The sequence below is a fragment of the Amia ocellicauda genome, chromosome 23 (assembly GCF_036373705.1).
Source record: "Amia ocellicauda isolate fAmiCal2 chromosome 23, fAmiCal2.hap1, whole genome shotgun sequence".
NCBI classification, from domain to species: Eukaryota; Metazoa; Chordata; class Actinopteri; order Amiiformes; family Amiidae; genus Amia; species Amia ocellicauda.
In genome coordinates this window covers 1,836,793-1,855,380 of record NC_089872.1, presented here as the reverse complement: position 1 = coordinate 1,855,380, position 18,588 = coordinate 1,836,793, and the positions used below count along the sequence as shown (strand labels likewise).

Genomic DNA, 18,588 nt, shown 5'->3' with positions numbered 1-18,588 from the left:
GGTAAATTCAGTTGATTGGACATGATTTGGAAAGGCACACACCTGTCTATATAAGGTCCCACAGTTAACAGTGCATGTCAGAGCACAAACCAAGCCATGAAGTCCAAGGAATTGTCTGTAGACCGCCGAGACAGGATTGTATCGAGGCACAGATCTGGGGAAGGTTACAGAAAAAATTCTGCAGCATTAAAGGTCCCAATGAGCACAGTGTCCTCCATCATCTGTAAATGGAAGAAGTTTGGTACCACCAGGACTCTTCCTAGAGCTGGCTGCCCGGCCAAACTGAGCGGTCGGGGGAGAAAAGCCTTAGTCAGGGAGGTGACCAAGAGGGAAAGATGAATGCAGCAATGTACAGAGACATCCTTGATGAAAACCTGCTCCAAAGTGCTCTGGACCTCAGACTGGGGCGAAGGTTCATCTTCCAACAAGACAACGACCCTAAGCACACAGCCAAGATAACAAAGGAGTGGTTACAGGACAACTCTGTGAATGTCCTTGAGTGGCCCAGCCAGAGCCCAGACTTGAACCCGATTGAACATCTCTGCAGAGATCTGAAAATGGCTGTGCACCGACGCTCCCCATCCACCCTGATGGAGCTTGAGAGGTCCTGCAAAGAAGAATGGCAGAAACTGCCCAAAAATAGGTGTGCCAAGCTTGTAGCATCATACTCAAAAAGACTTGAGGCTGTAATTGGTGCCAAAGGTGCTTCAACAAAGTATTGAGCAAAGGCTGTGAATACTTATGCTCATGTGCTTTTTTTTGTTTTTTTATTTTTAATAAATTTGCAAAGATTTCAAACAAACTTCTTTCACTTTGTCATTATGGGGTATTGTTTGTAACATTTTGAGGAAAATAATGAATTTAATCCATTTTGGAATAAGGCTGTAACATAACAAAATGTGGAAAAAGTGAAGCGCTGTGAATACTTTCCGGATGCACTGTATAATAAAGGGGATTTAAATGCATTGCATTGTTCTATCCATGAGAAACGCAGTCACCGGTTACAATTCACCAGAACACAGATTTAAATCAATGCAATTAGGGCATTATTTTTAAGTATGAACATGTGAGGAATATTACGCATATTATTTCTGCAATTAACACATTCTTTATATCTTACCTTCTTTTAATTATTATCTATCGGTTTGTAAAAGTTTAAAGGTTTGACACGATCCCCTAAACACATACACATCTGTTAAAGAGCATGGTATGCCACCGCTTAGGACTAGTTCATGCAGTTTGTGTGATTTGTTTGGTTTTAGACTATAAACATGTTGTATATTGTTATTTTGGTATTTTATTAAGTCTTTCATAGTTAAGGTCAAAGAATCAGCTAGGATGTACAGGAACTATTTGTAATTTACTTGGATTTATCTAAAATTTAGATAGGATAACTTATTACTGCAAATAAAAACTATTGATGACATTTTTGGTTATACTGAAGTTTCTGCTCTCCTCCTACATCACAAACCCACAACGTGTGACCTGGACGCTCTCCCTTCTCGTCTCTTCCAAGCAACCGCTCCTGATCTTCTCCCCTTCATCTCCTCCCTCCTCAACTCCTCACTCCTCTCTGGCTGTTTCCCCTCTGCATTTAAACAAGCTGCTGTCATCCCACTGCTCAAGAAACCAACCCTTAATGACACCTCTCCTCAGAACTACCGCCCTGTCTCCCTACTCCCCTTCCTCTCCAAGACTCTCGAGTGGGCAGTCCACCATCAGCTCTCTGACTTTCTGTCCCAACACTCACTCCTTGATCCTCTGCAATCCGGCTTCCGCACAGCTCACTCCACTGAGACGTCTCTCCTGGCTGTCACTGACTCCCTCAGCCGTGCTCGGGCGGCCTCCCTCTCCTCAGTCCTCATCCTCCTTGACCTCTCCGCAGCATTTGACACCGTTGATCACTCCATCCTCCTCTCCGGCCTCGCTGACCTTGGGATTTCTGGGACTGCTCTCACCTGGTTCTCCTCCTACCTCAGTGACCGGTCCTACCAAGTGACATAGTGAGGCTCCTCATCCACCCCCAAACCTCTCCTCACAGGCGTTTCCCAAGGCTCCGTCATGTGCCCGCTCCTGTTCTCTCTCTATACTCACTCCCTGGGCCCCCTCATCGCTTCCCATGGTTTCTCCTACCACTTCTATGCTGACGATGCCATATATCCCCTCCAGACCACTGCGTTCCTCCAGTGCCAGAAGGCTAACTCTGCCTCCTCTCCACTCTCCTTCCTCCAGAGCCGCTCCTTCTCATCCCTGGCCCCTAAATGGTGGAATGACCTGCCCACCGAAGTCAAAACAGCAGAGTCCTTGACCTCATTCCAGCGCTTACTCAAGACGCATCTTTTCCGACAGTACTTGTAATATTAGTCCTCTATCCCTGCTAGATAGCACTTCAGTTTTTATTATGCTTCTCGCGTTCTTGATTGTTTTCCTCCTTGCTCCCTTTCCTGTAGCCCTCGTCTGTAACCCTACATCTTGACAGCACCGTCCAGGATGTAGGAAGTCACTTACTGTACGTGTGTAAATTGTAAATTGGAATTTGTAAAATGTATTTTGAATTGCTGTTTTAGCCAAATTTAATTTGTAATGATTGATGCCTTGTACTTCTCTGTATTTTTGCACTTTGTTTGCACTTATGTTGTAAGTCGCCCTGGATAAGGGCGTCTGCCAAGAAATAAAATAAATCAATAATAATAACTAAGCCTGTGCTGCCGTTTGCTTATTTTTATGTTTTCATAAAAATGTCATTATTAAATTGTATTTATCATCATTTTTATTAAAATGCATATTTTCTACTTGCATGTCAAGCATAATTGTATTACAGCTCCACACATTTAAAAAATAAAATCTTACCTCCAAATGTTTTTTGATTTGAAGTTGAGTCCTTGGAAGCAGACAGTACATTGTCCCGTGGTCAGCACATCTTGTATTGCAATTTAATATTTGTCCCATTTTCTTTCTTTGAAAATTAACAAGTGCCTGTACGTCCATGAGTTAAATCCCTACTCACACACAATGTTGCAACAACTTTGTGGCAAGGTAAAATGACGTTACTACAATATTGTGGCAACATTGTGTGTTAGTAGGGCAGCTTCCATTATCCCTGCTAACAGAATGGCACCAAATCACCCGCTCTTTAGCTAGGGACACGTAAATAAATACAATGTTGCAATAATACTACAAGTGGACCCCTTCAGATTCAGGCAATTCCATTACACTTTTACACTTTCAAGGAAATTATCTAGAAGTATTCAGTAATCTCTTACTCTTTTAAAGAAGTATCGGTAATCAGAATACTCTGACAGGAGTAACTGTAACCGAAATACAGTTATCAAAATTCTGTAATCTTACTGGTCAAAAGTTTTAGAACACCCCCATTTTTCCAGTTTTTATTTAAATTTAAGCAGTTCAAGTCCAGTGAATAACCTGAAATAGTACAAAGGTAAGCGGTAAACTGCAGGTTTAAAAAAATACTTCACATCCTTAGAAAGCTGAGAGTACACATGGGAAGCACATGGATTTGGTGCCCTTTTAAGGGTACCAGAGGGGTCTGTCAGCTTAAGGGGGTACATTTTGTTAAACAAAACAACTCCATGATTTATTTTTTAATCTCCAATTGTTTATTTGTTCTATGTTTTCAATAAAATTTGAAAAATGGAGGTGTTCTAAAACTTTTGACTGGTAGAGTGTGTGTGTATGTGTATATATTTATTTATTTTCCTTAATTCAACATGCATTGAGAAGTGCTACACTTGATACATTTATGTATACATACATATAAATATAAATATATATGGAAATTGGGCTTCACAGCATTCAAGACAGAAAACAGGAGACGCTTCTTTACACAGAGAGTAGTCACAATCTGGAACAAACTCCCCAGCGATGTGGGTGAAGCTGAAAATTTGGGAACATTACAAAATAGACTGGATAGTATCCTTCGATCACTTAGTTATTAAATGGACACCAAAGAGCACTATGGGTCGAATGGCCTCCTCTCGTTTATAAACTTTCTTATGTTCTTATGAGTGATCACCTTTATTCTATGGTGAAACATTTCTATCCTGATGGGAGTGGTCTCTTCCAGGATGGCAATGCCCCCCCATCCACAGGGCATGAGTGGACACTGATTGGTTTGATGAGTATGAAAATGATGTGAATCATATGCTATGGCCTTCACAGCCAACAGATCTCAACCCAATTGAACACCTAAGGGAGATTTTGGGCCGACGTGTTAGACAGCAGTCTCCACCACCATCATCAAAACACCAAATGAGGGAATATCTTTTGGAAGAATGGTGTTCATCCCTCCAGTAGAGACTCGTAGAATCTACGAGGCACTGAAGCTGTTCTGGCGACTCGTGGTGCCCAACACCTTACTGAGACCCTCTATATTGTTTTTTCCTTTAATTTGTCATCCGTTGTGTGTGTGTGTGTGTGTATATATATATATATATATATATATATATATATATATATATTACACACACACACACACACACACATACATTTGTTCTTAATTCCTAATTGATACATTTATTTGTGACTAATTCCATAGTCATATACAAAAAAATCAGGACAGTTGGTTGAGGTGGCTATATGCTACTTATAAAAGGTTTCACCCCTGACTAATCTCCATTAGCACAGTGATTAACGAACAGTACTGCAAACCCGATTCCAGATTCCAGAAGTGGGGGCTATCATTTAGTTTTATTATTTCACTTTTTTAAATTATAATTTTATATTTTCTGTCCCTGAAGTTAAACGGTATCAGAGTAGAACAAACAATTATAAGGCGATTAATTAAGGCTTTTATACAGCTTCTCTTAATTAAAAATTCAATAGTTTCAATAACATGGCTCAGGGAACATGAACTCCTAGCATATGTATGAAAATGAAAGAAAATTAACTCATTGATGTATAGTTAGAGTGGATCATTAATCAAATTCAGCCAATCTAAATACAATAAATCAATAACAATATAATTAATAATAATAATAATAATAATAATAATAATAATAATAATAATAAGCGTAATAATAATAATAGAGCAGCTGAATATGCACTAAATTTCTAAACATCGCTTAAGTAAAATAAATATATAAATCATCCATTAGCTTTGTCAGAAGCACACCATAAGCACTGTATTTTCAAAAAGATAAAAAAACGAACTTTGAGAATAGCTTACTTACGTAAATCACCAAGGATTTTGCGGCCACACAGTACTGCAGTAAGTGCTAGACACATTCATGTTAGACACACAGCATCAGTAATACGTACATAATAGCATTATATTTGATTCTGTGACGACCTACATACATACAGACAATTTTGGGTATTGGGTAATAAATATTACTACTACGTCCACAATATTGTGATTGTACTGCAATAGTACCTTGTTGTATGCCCTGTCAGAACAATGGCATAGTGGTGTACACTATATATTACCGAGGAGGTATGGATTTGGGATGTGTCAGACTGTGTGTGTGTGTGTGTGTGTGTGTGTGTGTGTGAGATGGGACATGAGATGCAAATGTATTCTTTAGAGGTCATTAAACATGCACATAGCACGAACGAATTTGAATTGTGTGAAAGCCCTAATTAGACTGAATATACAAATGTTTGCGCATTATTTGCGGCGGGCATTCATCCAGTAAATGCGCAAAGATGGCTCAAACGGTGGGAATAACAATGCACTGGGGAGTGGCGCAAACATATTTGTGCAAAACAGGGAAAAAATACTATATGCCAATGTCGGACAAATATTTGCGCCATGTTTGCACCATCCATCTCTTTTTTTTAATTCGAATTTTAATTGCGTGGCATACATTTTGCGTGGAAATTGCATGAACATTAAATATCGGGCACAAGATCTTCACAATCTCCTGTCTCGTTTTCTTCTCCTGTTCAGTTCCCTCTCGCTGCTGTGGTTAGTGCCCCTTCTATAACTTTTTCCCTCTTCCTAACAAAGGCTTCCATGCTGGAAAATCTTCTCAAAGACATCTCTTTAGTTTCTCTTTTTTGTATGGAAATAATTGTTGTGGAACTGAAATTAACAGCAATTTGAGTGAAAGTTAGGAAATACTTAATCTTAAGAAATTGATGAGTCTATTTAAGTCATTAAAGTAATAGAAATGAATACATTTAGTTTGAAACATACATTTAAAACTTATATTCTATTCATGTTTCCTGAACTCAATAAATGTGGAGAGAAGGACAAACTCAACATTATGTGGAAGCCGTGCCAGAATATATTTCTAACATATTGACTATATATTTATTGTATAAAATAGGTGAAAAAGGGAAAATCAGACAAATTTTATGCCCAGCAGTAGTTATTTTAGATACAAAAAACAGCTTTGTGGTAAGTTGTGCCAACTGGAAACCATAAAAACATTCCCCATTCACAAGGATGTGTTTTTAATTCCAGCAATAATTTCAAATAAAGTCAAACTGATTAAATCATTCCATCATGGAAGTCTGGAGTGTTTCTTGCTCTGGCTTCCTGCCCAGCTCTTGGACATGCATCTCCAGAACAGTCACTTCCTGTAAACCATGACTACCACCCTGGCCACTCACACTGAGCATATGCAGGGAGCAAGCACCTTACATGTAGAGATGCAGGTAATCTTTCAAAAACATGATTAGCATTTCAAGCGCCTGTGGGAAGAACTAAAATCACAGTCATAGCAGAAGCAAAGTACTAAGTCATTTCATTTACCATCACAAGCCACAGCCCTGAAATTCTCGGTGTGGTTTCCATCAGCTGTATTACGGGACCCCCTCTCTGCCTTCCACCACCTCCTTGCCTTGGCAGTGTCTCCATCCCAGACCTCAGATAACCCGCTCTCATTCCCATCCCTTCCTGCTCCACAGTAGGGTAATGCAATTAGAGCACAAAGCTCCATTTCTGACTGAGTCAGGGAAGGACTCGCAAAAGCTATGGTGGAAAGCCAATGAACTTACTCTAATTAGATTAAGCAGCAGTGGGAAAACAGGCCATTCAAATGACAGGATTTTCCTTATTTTTTGGGAGCTTTGAAAATGCATATTTGAGGGTAGTTGTTTGCATATACAATTAAAAGAAAGCATAATATAAGCATAATATGTATAACTGTATAAATTGGAAGTTGTAAAATGTATTTTATCTTGAATTGTTTTGTTTAATGTAAATTTGAATTTGTAATGTTTGATGCCTTGTACTTAACTGTATTCTTGCACTTATGTTGTAAGTTGCCCTGGATAAGGGCATCTGACAAGAAATAATAATAATAATAATAATAATAATAATAATAATAATAATGTCCGGAACATTAATTCAGGCAATGGTTGCCCTTCCATACAAATTCTATTAAGCACTACGACACGTTGAGTGAATTGCTACAGATCTCCATGGCAAATGTAATTAAGGCTTTAATTTACAGATGGATTAATATGTGTCACCTACACATAAAAAACACTGCAGCAAAATATTTTAGTCTGCTTTTTGTAGTTAGTGTTCACTTATGAATAGACACACCTATTGCCCCACTTGCACTACAAAACCCACTTAAGATACAGGTCACAAATGGGGCCTTCATGTTTGTTTTTTACCCAGTTGGACTATTAGCACCCATTTTTATTTTACTCACCTCATCTGTGACTTTGAACCGCTTCAATAAGGCAACAAACTTCTGCTTAAAGTTGGGTTGCTGTGGGGGGATGGAAAATACAAAATCAAGAAGAGAAGTGTATTTCTTGAGGACTTAGCCAAACATCTGTCTGGAAAGGGACTAGATTCTTATTTCCTTTGCCCAGAGGTCCACAAATTCGTGCCCATGATGCTTATTCTAAATTTTAAATAAACCATGATTTAAATTCCCGAAAACATATAATTTTAATTCCAATAATGCACTGGAAAAACTAAATAATAATAAAAAAAAAAGTCAGGCACTCTCACCCACAGACGTGTACTGTCAGAGATCAAGCTTCGATTAAGCCCATTTACCAGCACCTTTTGACAAAACTATTGTATCGTGTTATTATAATAAAAAGGTAGTGCTATTTAATCAATAGTGTTGCATCTGATGTATGATCAATTTGGGTACTCGATAATAATAATAAGATAATAATGTTTACATCAGGCCAATATCAATGTCACTCTCTGCCACAGACTGAGACTGACTTTTCTCTTTACTTCAGCTTGTAAATATTTCCAGCAGAACAACTTGTCATTGTGAAGTGAAAGTGAAAACATGGATTAAAACATAAACAATCAGGAGTCTTCAGACTGAAGTCAGTGCAGTTACAAAATAGGTTTGCTTATCTGCTTACATGCCAAGTGTAGGTATGTCCATCACTAATATTGTTTTTTTCCTGGTTTGCTTTTGCACAATCTACTTTGTGTACTTTTCTTTTTTCTTTTTTGAAGAAATCAATCTACAACCCAAAAATACGCAAGATAAAATGTTGCAGAATGCCCCAGCATCTGCAGATTTTATGTAACATTTACTAAGCACATTTTTCTAGCAGCTTGACACTTCATGAGTGATTATCACAGTACTGGAGACATCCCCATCTGTAGTTTCAGTCATTTCTATGAAGGCACGCTATGCAGAAACAGAGAAAACATGAATTAATCTTAAAACTAGGTTCTGTAACCTCTTGGAATTAATATTCTGTCTGGACATTAAAGGACTACAAAGAGCACTTGTTTTGGTACATCGCCGACCGCCCCCCTATTTAGGCCTACTAACAAAGTAGTTTTAAATTATATGACTGTCTGAGAGTATAAGTAATGTTGTGCAACACATATGACAAAATTAAATTATTATTTTTAATAATTAAAAATAAATTACTATTATGTAAAGAAATTATATACATGAAACATTGTGTCCTCATAAGTTTTCTATACATTTTATTTCTGGGGCTGTCTAAAGCTGTCAGGATTTAAAAGGCTGTTTTGAAATCCATATCACATTGTTGGAATTGTATAATAATTGTATAACAGCTATTGTGATTTTGTTGTGTATATTCCCAGTGTTTTGCTTCCAATTATTTGGTTTGTGCCCTTGCCGCAGTCAAAAAAGCCCATTTACAGAACACAAAGTCAGTTGATTCAAATAGGAACATGCAAAACAATCAAACTAAACAGAACCATAGTCAATACGCTAAGCTACTGTGCTATTCATAGATTTCCAGATAAAGACATCCACTTTGTATATTTAAATGGATGTTCTTGTGTATGTTATTGGGGAACACTCTCACTGTACAGTCAAAATAAGAGCTCTGATTATATTTGAATTGAATATATAACAGAGTATACAACATAAATAGGTATATTGATTGATACTATCGATTACTATATATATTATTAAATTACCCTTTTTTATGAGTAGTTTAGGGGGTAAACAGAATATCACTTGGAAACATAATATTGTAGAAAAAACCATCTGAACTCTCATGCCCACTGGGATTAGTCCCTGAAACTCAAATGACCTTAACTGCTTAACTGCTGTGAATGTTCTTGATTTCCAATTAAAGCTCACAGAAGAAAGTTTCTGTTATTGTAAGGTGTCTCACCCTTGTCATTGAAGTGGATCTGATCATTTTCCTTCGGGATTTCTTGGGCTTTCTGACCTCATCATCCTCATCATACAGATCCTGAAACACAGGCAGATACTTGAATGGGACCTATAAGCAACACAAAACAGTTACAGCATTCCCCCACATTCTTATGATATTTAACCTCTGTGATCTGCCCCTATTTTTGTTTCTCTTACAACAGAATCTCAGATTATTTCCCCACTTTTTCCACTCAGTTTGGATTCACCAACTGAGGCAACCATTACGAATCTGGGTTTGTTCAGGATGCATGAGACGAAGCAAGTGTACCTCCCAAAAGCATATTGTCAAAACCATCATCTAGTTTTTGGCACACTGCTAGCCCCAGAATGTCCACAGCCCAGCCCAAGAGACCTATGAGAGGCTTTGTGGCATATTCTAAGAATCTGAACCTGTAGCCCCGCGAGATGCCACAGGGAAGTTGCTGGTGTGCAGAGAAGTGAGAACTACCCCTCCATCTTCTGCCCACTCCACCCAGGATGACTTGTTCAAGTGTGCAATTCTCCCTGGGAACTCCCAGCCTCCTTTATGCTAAATTGTCATTTTTCAATATATATTTATGAGGGCAAGACTTTATTATATATATAAACAAACAAAACATTGAGGAGCTTTGGCAGAATTATTAGAGGTTTTACTCCTTCTGTGGAATAGTCAAAGAGAAACAAGAGGATGGCACTGAGTCACTGTAGCTCCACTCCACACAGAGGACTTGCCACAGGACTGAGTAGTAGAGGATTTGGTTTCCTGTAAAGTGTGTGATTAGCTCCTGGTGACTGTGAGTGTCAACACAGAGCACTGAATAAATCATAATTACACCAGCCTTTTCCAGCATCGCAAGCAAGGAAAAGCACTGGAGGAATCTACTGACAAGCGTAGACGTAGATTTGTTCAAGAGCACTCTCTTTAAATGTCCAATTTAATGGTCCTTGGTTTTATACGTGTGTCAATTCTGACAGACCACATCCATAATGGAGATATATATATATTTCCACAGATGATTATTTTTTTAGTCATGGATATACAAACAAACAAAATGTGTTTATCTAAGCGCTACCAGCATGCTGAATCTAATCCTGTTGTAGTTTGTGTACAGAGGGAGTGACTGAAAATAATAGTTATGCTGACGTTAATGTGTTGAAAAAAAAAAAGATGAAAAATAATACAAAAAAAATAATCTGACATGTTACGTCTATTCAGTTTGCAAAGGATACAAAGAGTTCATTTAATCTGCTTTAAATAAAAATACATTTGTGGGTACATGGGATGAGCTTTAAAAGGCTGCAGGGCACTTAAGATCTATTAAGTAAGGGTATTTCTTCACTTAGAGTTCCAGTGGAGAGTGGGAGAGTGAGAGAGTAGGACATTCTGACCTGGCCATGTACTGCATCGTCACTGGCCTCCTGCTCAGAAGAAAAGCTGTCGTCTTCCTCCTCCGAGTAATTATCAATATCCGGAGAGCGGTCTGCCAGAGACAAAATTAACAAGAGGGCCATGTCATTATTTAATGGTTTAATAGAAATGGTCCATTATCTCCTGAAATTAAATCAAATAAAATTCAATGCATCACAATAATGTATTTCTCTTCATCAGGGAATCACCATATTATACTATCAGTACATCTCCAGCAGGAACTGACTAGTTTGAATTTACTTGTTAACATGTGCCTAAGAATGTCATATACAAACAATAAGGCCCTTTAGCTGCTCTTTAGAAATGTAGAACACATGATGCCATTTTTAAATAAATTTAAGAACATACTTAAAAAATAAAATTCAATACAATAAACATCACTGCTAAAGGTTAACCTATTTCTCAGCAATTACTTTAAATACGCACATACAACATACAACAATAGTATGTAAACACACACACACATATACATACATACATATATATACATACATACCTACATATATATACACTCACCTAAAGGATTATTAGGAACACCTGTTCAATTTCTCATTAATGCAATTATCTAACCAACCAATCACATGGCAGTTGCTTCAATGCATTTAGGGGTGTGGTCCTGGTCAAGACAATCTCCTGAACTCCAAACTGAATGTCTGAATGGGAAAGAAAGGTGATTTAAGCAATTTTGAGCGTGGCATGGTTGTTGGTGTGAAAAGGGAAAAACATCCAGTATGCGGCAGTCCTGTGGGCGAAAATGCCTTGTTGATGCTAGAGGTCAGAGGAGAATGGGCCGACTGATTCAAGCTGATAGAAGAGCAACTTTGACTGAAATAACCACTTGTTACAACCGAGGTATGCAGCAAAGCATTTGTGAAGCCACAACACGTACAACCTTGAGGCGGATGGGCTACAACAGCAGAAGACCACACCGGGTACCACTCATCTCCACTACAAATAGGAAAAAGAGGCTACAATTTGCACAAGCTCACCAAAATTGGACAGTTGAAGACTGGAAAAATGTTGCCTGGTCTGATGAGTCTCGATTTCTGTTGAGACATTCAGATGGTAGAGTCAGAATTTGGCGTAAACAGAATGAGAACATGGATCCATCATGCCTTGTTACCACTGTGCAGGCTGGTGGTGGTGGTGTAATGGTGTGGGGGATGTTTTCTTGGCACACTTTAGGCCCCTTAGTGCCAATTGGGCATCGTTTAAATGCCACGGCCTACCTGAGCATTGTTTCTGACCATGTCCATCCCTTTATGACCACCATGTACCCATCCTCTGATGGCTACTTCCAGCAGGATAATGCACCATGTCACAAAGGTCGAATCATTTCAAATTGGTTTCTTGAACATGACAATGAGTTCACTGTACTAAACTGGCCCCCACAGTCACCAGATCTCAACCCAATAGAGCATCTTTGGGATGTGGTGGAACGGGAGCTTCGTGCCCTGGATGTGCATCCCACAAATCTCCATCAAACTGCAAGATGCTATCCTATCAATATGGGCCAACATTTCTAAAGAATGCTTTCAGCACCTTGTTGAATCAATGCCACATAGAATTAAGGCAGTTCTGAAGGCGAAAGGGGGTCAAACACAGTATTAGTATGGTGTTCCTAATAATCCTTTAGGTGAGTGTATACATACATATATATATATATATATATATATATATATATATATATATATATATATATATATATACACATATATACACACACACACACACACCTAAAGGATTATTAGGAACACCATACTAATACTGTGTTTGACACCCTTTCGCCTTCAGAACTGCCTTAATTCTACGTGGCATTGATTCAACAAGGTGCTGAAAGCATTCTTTAGAAATGTTGGCCCACATTGATAGGATAGCATCTTACAGTTGATGGAGATTTGTGGGATGCACATCCAGGGCACGAAGCTCCCGTTCCACCACATCCCAAAGATGCTCTATTGGGTTGAGATCTGGTGACTGTGGGGGCCAGTTTAATACAGTGAACTCATTGTCATGTTCAAGAAACCAATTTGAAATGATTCGACCTTTGTGACATGGTGCATTATCCTGCTGGAAGTAGCCATCAGAGGATGGGTACATGGTGGTCATAAAGGGATGGACATGGTCAGAAACAATGCTCAGGTAGGCCGTGGCATTTAAACGATGCCCAATTGGCACTAAGGGGCCTAAAGTGTGCCAAGAAAACATCCCCCACACCATTACACCACCACCACCAGCCTGCACAGTGGTAACAAGGCATGATGGATCCATGTTCTCATTCTGTTTACGCCAAATTCTGACTCTACCATCTGAATGTCTCAACAGAAATCGAGACTCATCAGACCAGGCAACATTTTTCCAGTCTTCAACTGTCCAATTTTGGTGAGCTTGTGCAAATTGTAGCCTCTTTTTCCTATTTGTAGTGGAGATGAGTGGTACCCGGTGGGGTCTTCTGCTGTTGTAGCCCATCCGCCTCAAGGTTGTACGTGTTGTGGCTTCACAAATGCTTTGCTGCATACCTCGGTTGTAACAAGTGGTTATTTCAGTCAAAGTTGCTCTTCTATCAGCTTGAATCAGTCGGCCCATTCTCCTCTGACCTCTAGCATCAACAAGGCATTTTCGCCCACAGGACTGCCGCATACTGGATGTTTTTCCCTTTTCACACCATTCTTTGTAAACCCTAGAAATGGTTGTGCGTGAAAATCCCAGTAACTGAGCAGATTGTGAAATACTCAGACCGGCCCGTCTGGCACCAACAACCATGCCACGCTCAAAATTGCTTAAATCACCTTTCTTTCCTATTCAGACATTCAGTTTGGAGTTCGGGAGATTGTCTTGACCAGGACCACACCCCTAAATGCATTGAAGCAACTGCCATGTGATTGGTTGGTTAGATAATTGCATTAATGAGAAATTGAACAGGTGTTCCTAATAATCCTTTAGGTGAGTGTATACACATACATACATACATACATACATACATGACAAATTAAAGGAAAAACCAACAAAGTGTCTCAGTAAGGTATTGGGCCTCCACGAGCCACCATGACAGCTTCAATGCACCTTGGAATAGATTTTACGAGTCTCTGGACTCTACTGGAGGGATGAAACACTATTCTTACAAGAGATATTCCCTCATTTGGTGTTTTGATGATGGTGGTGGAGAGCGCTGTCTAACACGTCGGCCCAAAATCTCCCATAGGTGTTCAACTGGGTTGAGATCTGGTGACTGTGAAGGCCATAGTATATGATTCAAATCATTTTCATACTCATCACACCATTCAGTGAGCCCTCGTGCCCTGTGTATGGGGGCATTGTCATCCTGGAAGAGACCACTCCCATCAGGACAGAAATGTTTCAACAAGGTTATAACTCAGAATAACTTTGTAATGATTTGCAGTGACCTTTCCCTCAAAGGCAGGGGTGTCAAACTCAAGGCCCCCCAATGGTTTTAATCCGGCCCCCGTAAAGGTGGTGTATCATTAAGTAATTAGGCCCGCGACAGCTTGTGAATGCGGAAATTGCGTGTGAAAACTACAATTCCCATCAGCCACTGCGAATGAGGTAGAGTTTTGACAGCCAATCATAGGCTGAGTTACTGTCCGCGCGCCTGTTCTTTCTGTAATCTGCAATTAACTCAACTCAAAATGTCCAAGAAAACAAAAATCGACAAGGAAGGTAGAGTGTTTCAGGAAAGGTGGGAGTGGTAAAATCTGTTTGTGGAGCAGAGTTTAAAACCTGTATGCCTCGTTTTGTAAGGAGAGTTTAGCAGTGATGAAAGAATTCAATATACGGCGGCACTACGAGACTAAACACAAAGAGAAGTGTGGGTGTCTGGAGAGAAAGCAAAGGCTGCACGAAGTGGCTTAATTGAAAAAACAAACTACAGCAAACCATGTGTAGCAGGTGGCTGCATTGTTCCCTAATTTCAACCGGTGTTCTAATTGACTAATTGTCAAGTTATTGCTATTTAAACTTGCTGTTATTTTAAGCATGAGACCATTGTAGCAGAGTGTTAGTGATGTTAAGTAGTTGCATTTGAGATCTGAATGTATTCAATTATTAATTGCATGTGTTTTTATTCTAGCGAGCATAAATCGCTGTTTTTACACTATTGGGTTGTTTCTATTATTGGTTTTGTTTTTTACTTTGCACTATTTGGTTCGTTGTTCTCTTGTATTTGTAGGGTGTTTGGTTCACGTATGGTTATATTTTACGGTCTTATATTGTGATTCGTTTGTTCTGTTTAAACTCCTATTTTCGATTATTCTTTTGGTTTGGTTTGATTATGATTGCTGCTCGCTGCGCAACCACAAAAGGAGAAGTTGCATACTCTTAACAAGACCTTTGGAAATGACGCAGTATGCAAGTCGTTTTTAATTGATACAGTCCTGCATCAATGACACACTTAGGCGAAGTTCAGTCCCGTTGGCGCTGCAGAGATTTAGCCCTTATTACAGCGCCGGTACCACAGACCCGCCTGCGCGCTGCACAAGTCCTCTGTGTTTGAAGGCAGACCTGTGCGGACAGCTGTTTCACTGATGTAGCTCAGCAAATCTGCACAGACATCACAACGACATCTACACTGCATACTGAACATCGTTTCAGCACAACACATTACACCGGACATTGACAAGATGGTGTCAGGTCTCCTCAACAAATGAACCCCCTCAGAGCAGTGATTAGTTCAGATGTATGTTTTGAATAATCGTAAATGTTATAATTCTAACTATTTAAATTTAGTGTTGCCAATTTCTTTCAATCGACAGTGAATTATAAATATTTATGCAGTCCTCGAATGAAACTTGAAATGATCATACGGCCTGTGGTGAAATTGAGTTTGACACCCCTGCTCTAAGGGGACAAGTGGACCCTAACCATGCCAGGAAAATGCCCCCCACTACAGCATTACAGCACCTCCATACCCCCTCACTGTAGGGGTCAAGCAGTCAGGCCTATACTGTTCTCTTGGTGTCACCACACATGCACTCGCCCACTTGTCGAGATCACTAGTCAGTTGAGCAGTCTTTGTGGCTCAAGCTCGTGCTCTAGTAATGACCCCTCTTTCAAAGTCACTTAGATCCTTTCCTCCTTCCATCTTGATCCAAAATCGAGGTCAACTGAGCCTGCTCAGCATTTTTCTACATGACACAGAGCATGATAGGGTTTTAGTTGGTTTATTGTATCATGCAGTACACCTGTTTGCAGGCATCTGCAGTCGTAATGTTCCTGCACTCATTTACAACCCCAATTCCGAAAAAATTGGGACAGTATGGAAAATGCAAAAAACAAACAAAAAGAGTCATTTGAAAATTCAATTCACCCTGTACTATACTGAAAACCCATTATTAACACATTATTTGATGTTTTACTTTGTGAATTGAATTTATTTTTGAAAATATACACTCATTTCAAATCTGATGACTGCAACACACTCCAAAAAAGTTGGGACAGTCGACTGTTTACCACTGTGTAACACCTTTTCACCTTTTCTTTTAATAACACTTATTAAGCGTTTGGGCACTGAAGACACCAGTTGGTTAAGTTTAGCAAGTGGAATTTTCCCCATTCATCCATTATGCATTTCTTTAGCTGCATAACTGTACGGAGCCTTCGTTGCCTTATTTTGCGCTTCATAATGCGCCACACATTCTGAATCGGAGACGGGTCAGGACTGCAGGCAGGCCATGCTAGCACCCGCACTCTCTGCTTACACAACCATGTGCTTGCAATCTGGGCAGAATGTGATTTGGCGTTGTCCTGCTGGAAAATGCAGGGACGTCCCTGGAAAAGATGACGTCTGGATAGCAGTATATGTTGCTCCAAAATGTGTACATATCTTTCTGCATTAATGGTGCCCTCACAGATGACATACACCCATACATGACAGATGCTGGCTTTTGGACCGGACGCTGATAACAGCTTGGAGGTCCTTTTCCTCTTTGGCCCAGAGAACACGATGGCTGTTTTGTCCAAAAACTATTTGACACGTTGACTCGTCATACCACAAAACATGATTCCACTGTGCTGCTGTCCATCTCAGGTGAGACCGAGCCCAGAGAAGTCGGCGGCACTTCTGGACAGTGTTGATATATGGCTTCTGCTTTGCATACTAAAGCCTTAACTTGCATCTGTGGATGCAGTGGTGAATGGTGTTGACTGGCAAAGGTTTACCAAAGTATTCCTGAGCCCATGTCAGGATATCCATTACAGACTCATGACGGTTTTTAAGACAGTGACGTCTGAGGGATCGGAGATCACGTGCATTCAGAAGTGGTTTTCGGCCTTGCCCTTTACGCACCGAGATTTTACCGGATTCCTTGAATCTTTTAATTATATTGTGCACTGTAGAAGGTGAAATACCCAAAATCCTACCGATTTGTCTTTGGGGAATGTTGTTCTCAAAGTGTTGGGGAATGTTGTTCTCAAAGTGTTGGATTATTCACTGACGCATCTGTTGGCAGACTGGCGAGCCTCGACCCATCCTTGCTCTTGAAGGACTAGGCCTTTTTTGGAGGCTCCTTATATACTATGATTACACGATTGCCTCACCTGTTTCACATCACCTTCTTATTTCAACTTGTCACATCGCTATTAGTCCTAAATTGCTTAAACTTTTTTGGAACATGTTGCATGCATCAATTTCTAAATAAACATTTACCTTAAAAAAACTATGCAGTTGATTAGGTCAAACATCCTTGTCTTTATATGTTTTTTATTTAAATACAAGTCAAAGTACATTTACAAATCACTCCTCTTTGTTTTATTAAGCATTTTTCATACTGTCCCAACTTTTTTGGAATTGGGGTTGTATTCAGGTTTTTCCTTTAATTTTTCACCTGTCTGTTTATATAGCATTGCTCTGCTCTATATTGACATTGTAGTTTGAGTCCTTCTGTTGAACCATCCAATCATTCCTGGCATGTTCTTCATACATTTTAACTGAATATTTTAACAGTCTGTGCAAACTAATAATGGATGCTGATGCCCCAGTGTCCCTGAATAGTGAATAGAACATTTAATTTGTTTAAACGTTAATATTTAACACCCAGAGAGGCACTGTGGAGCAGTGGCACTGCTGCTTCACAGCTCCTGGGTCCAGGGTTCAGTGTCAGCTTTGAGTGTCTGCCTGTGTGGAGTTTGCATGTTCTTCATGTGTAAGTTTTTAGTCAAGGGCTCTGGTTTCCTCCCACATCTCAAAGAAAGGTTGCTTAGAATCATTGGCTACTCCAAATTATCCTGTAGTCACATGAGTATTGTGTGTGTATTCTGTCTTGCAATGTACTGGCATTCAGAATATACTCTGCTGCCCTGTGTATCTTGGGTTAGGCTCTAGCTCACTGTGAGCCTGTACTAGGTTACGTTGATATTGAAACTGGATGTATGTATGTTGGCTATTTACATAAACAACCTGAACTATTCTAAGCAATGCAGATAATTAGACATCTGTGCCATCTGGAAAGTGACATTAGGTCCTGTACAATCCTCTTCCTTAAATTGTTTCCCTACATTCTGTGCAGTAATCCTGTTGAGTAAGCTGACTAGTTTGACTTCCTTTCAATAACACTGAACTATAAA

At 39.6% G+C, this 18,588-nt stretch overlaps 1 protein-coding gene across 1 annotated transcript in view; it reads right to left on the bottom strand.

Annotated features, from left to right (window-relative positions):
• The window catches only part of LOC136719163 (phosphofurin acidic cluster sorting protein 2), a 156,988-nt gene that overhangs the window by 30,438 nt on the left and 107,962 nt on the right, over positions 1-18,588 (bottom strand). Inside the window, exons 6-8 of the mRNA XM_066697011.1 lie at positions 10,971-11,062; positions 9,559-9,639; positions 7,629-7,688 (exon numbers count right to left, since the gene is read on the bottom strand). Of these exons, the coding sequence (XP_066553108.1) occupies positions 7,629-7,688; positions 9,559-9,639; positions 10,971-11,062 (233 nt within the window). The remainder of the gene's footprint in view (positions 1-7,628; positions 7,689-9,558; positions 9,640-10,970; positions 11,063-18,588) is intronic.